This window comes from Olea europaea, unplaced genomic scaffold (assembly GCF_002742605.1).
Source record: "Olea europaea var. sylvestris unplaced genomic scaffold, O_europaea_v1 scaffold5080, whole genome shotgun sequence".
NCBI classification, from domain to species: Eukaryota; Viridiplantae; Streptophyta; class Magnoliopsida; order Lamiales; family Oleaceae; genus Olea; species Olea europaea.
The window spans coordinates 10,582-12,825 of NW_019263397.1; the positions used below are offsets into that span (position 1 = coordinate 10,582).

The 2,244-nt window shown below is 36.8% G+C and overlaps 1 protein-coding gene across 1 annotated transcript; it reads left to right on the plus strand.

Annotated features, from left to right (window-relative positions):
- Positions 1 to 370: 370 nt before the first annotated feature.
- Positions 371 to 1,381, plus strand: LOC111388596 (the record flags this gene model as incomplete). Its single annotated transcript, XM_023013352.1, has 3 exons — positions 371 to 478; positions 647 to 789; positions 952 to 1,381. Coding segments are annotated over exons 1-3 (681 nt in total), but the record flags the coding sequence as incomplete, so codon positions are not given.
- Positions 1,382 to 2,244: the final 863 nt, after the last annotated feature.

A 2,244-nucleotide genomic window follows, 5' to 3' on the forward strand; every position in this document is an offset into this window, starting at 1 on the left:
TAGAAGACGTGAACTACACTCAGAATTTTCAAAGACAACATCACAATCCAAATCCTAACACATATTACCTAGGCTGGAGAAATAACCTAGGTTTTCAATGGAGTAATAATCAGGGAGCTCAGATTGCGCCACAGTAGACTGCACCGCCAGGTTTTCAGCAGGCTGAAAATAAGTCTTCATTGGAAGATCTTGTTACTAAATTGGCGGAGATATCTACTCAACACATGCAAAGAACAGATAAAACTTTACAAGTTCAGGTAGCTGCTATTAAGAATTTAGAAAATCAAATGGGATAAATAGCAAAAGCACTCTTAGAAAGACAGCAAGGAACACTACCAAGCGATACGAAACAAATCCTAAACAGTAGGTAATGGCAGTAAAAGTTATGGACAGCGAGGAGATTGAGGCAATCACTACACGCAGTGGGGTTAAGCTTCCAAAAATTACAGTTGAGAGACGGGTGACAGAAAATAAAAAGGTACCTTTTACAGATAAGTAGCGGGTGGATAAATTTGCACAATCAGACCAAGTAGTACCATCTCAAGAGCTAGAAAATCTACAAGTGAAGGCAACCGTTCCTATCAAACCTTATGTGCCTCCGGTCCCATTTCCACAGAGACTGCAAAAAAGGAAGCTGGAAGAATAGTTTGCAAAGTTCTTGGATACCTTCAGGAAGCTTCATGTCAATATCCCATTAATTGAAGCTTTATCTCAAGTACCAAACTATGCAAAAATTTTGAAGGAGATCCTATCGAAAAAGAAAAGGCTCACAGATTTTGAGACCATCAAGTTAAATGAGGAATGTAGTGCCATCTTGAAGACTAAATAACCTCCTAAACTACAAGATCCATGGAGTCTCAAAATACCTTACGCAATAGGAAAAGATTTGAATTTTAATTGCTTATGTGATTCAGAAACAAGTATAAACTTAATGTCTTTCTCTGTATACAGGAAATTAGGATTGGAAGAGCTAAAGGACAAATCCATCTCCCTTCAATTGGCAGACAGATCAATCAAATACCCGCGAGGAGTGGTTGAGAACGTGCTCATTAAAGTGGGCAAATTCATATTCCCCGTTGATTTTGTTGTCCTAGATATAGAGGAGTCATGGGATGCAGCGTTACTTATCTTGGGCAGATCCTTCCTATCAACAAGTCAAGCTGTCATGGACTTTGAAAGTGGCGAACTGACATTGAGAGTGAAAGATAAACAAGAGAAGTTTAAGATCTACAATATTATTGAGAATCCATTACAAGAAGAGATCAGCAAAAAGGCTAAGGAGGAGTGCAAGTATATTGTTGTAAAGGTACAACAAGGCTCGAGAGAGACGGAGCCTAAACATCTAGTTAGCGTTGGACGAGAGAAGAATGGAGGGTTCAAGGTTAGGAGGGCAAAACGAGGATGCAAGGCCGAAAATTGTAAGGAGTGTAAAAGCTCAAAACACATAGTTAAGCCACCATAATAAATTCGTCCATACAGTCTAGCCAAAGACTATAAATTAAGCGCTTCTTGGGAAGCAACCTAATCTTTTAACCCTTTTATTTATTTTGCTTTCTGCATCGCATAGCATATATATTTGTTTTGATTATTAGGTTGCATTAGATTTATGCACGTTTTAATTTGTAGGGTATCACCATCGTCAATACTCCTCTTATGCCATTGAATTTATTGTTGGTATTTTGATTGTTTAGATTAAGTAACACATGTTCTAGGTTATTTGATTTTTAATGTTTGATTTGAATTGCTATATGCAGGAACGTGACGTCGCGGAACACTCAAACCAACATAAACCAAGAGAAAAACATAATGAAAAATTTGCCTAGTCGTCACATATAAAGCCTCACACATTTCACAAAAAAATTGGGGAGTACCTTCTTCCTTTTCTTCCCTACCCCGTTATGTGCTTATTTATACTTTATAACATTGAGGACAATGTCGATTTCAAGTTTGGGGGTGAAAAAAAAAACATTGAGTTTTTTTTTTTTTTCATATGCTTGTGTGTTTTGGTACGTTTGTTAGTACTACTTAAAAAAACAAAAACAAAAAAACAACAACAAATTTTTTTTTTAGGTTGCGTGCTTGTGTGGGTTGGATAGCCTGGCAAGCAATGATGATCTAAATTGAGATTTAGTGTTAATTTATGAACTGTAGATATGTTGCATGCTAGAGTGATTGAAGTTTAACTTTGCAAAACTTGATATTATACGTGCACTAGAATTGAGTTTGACATTATGATGAAATGAG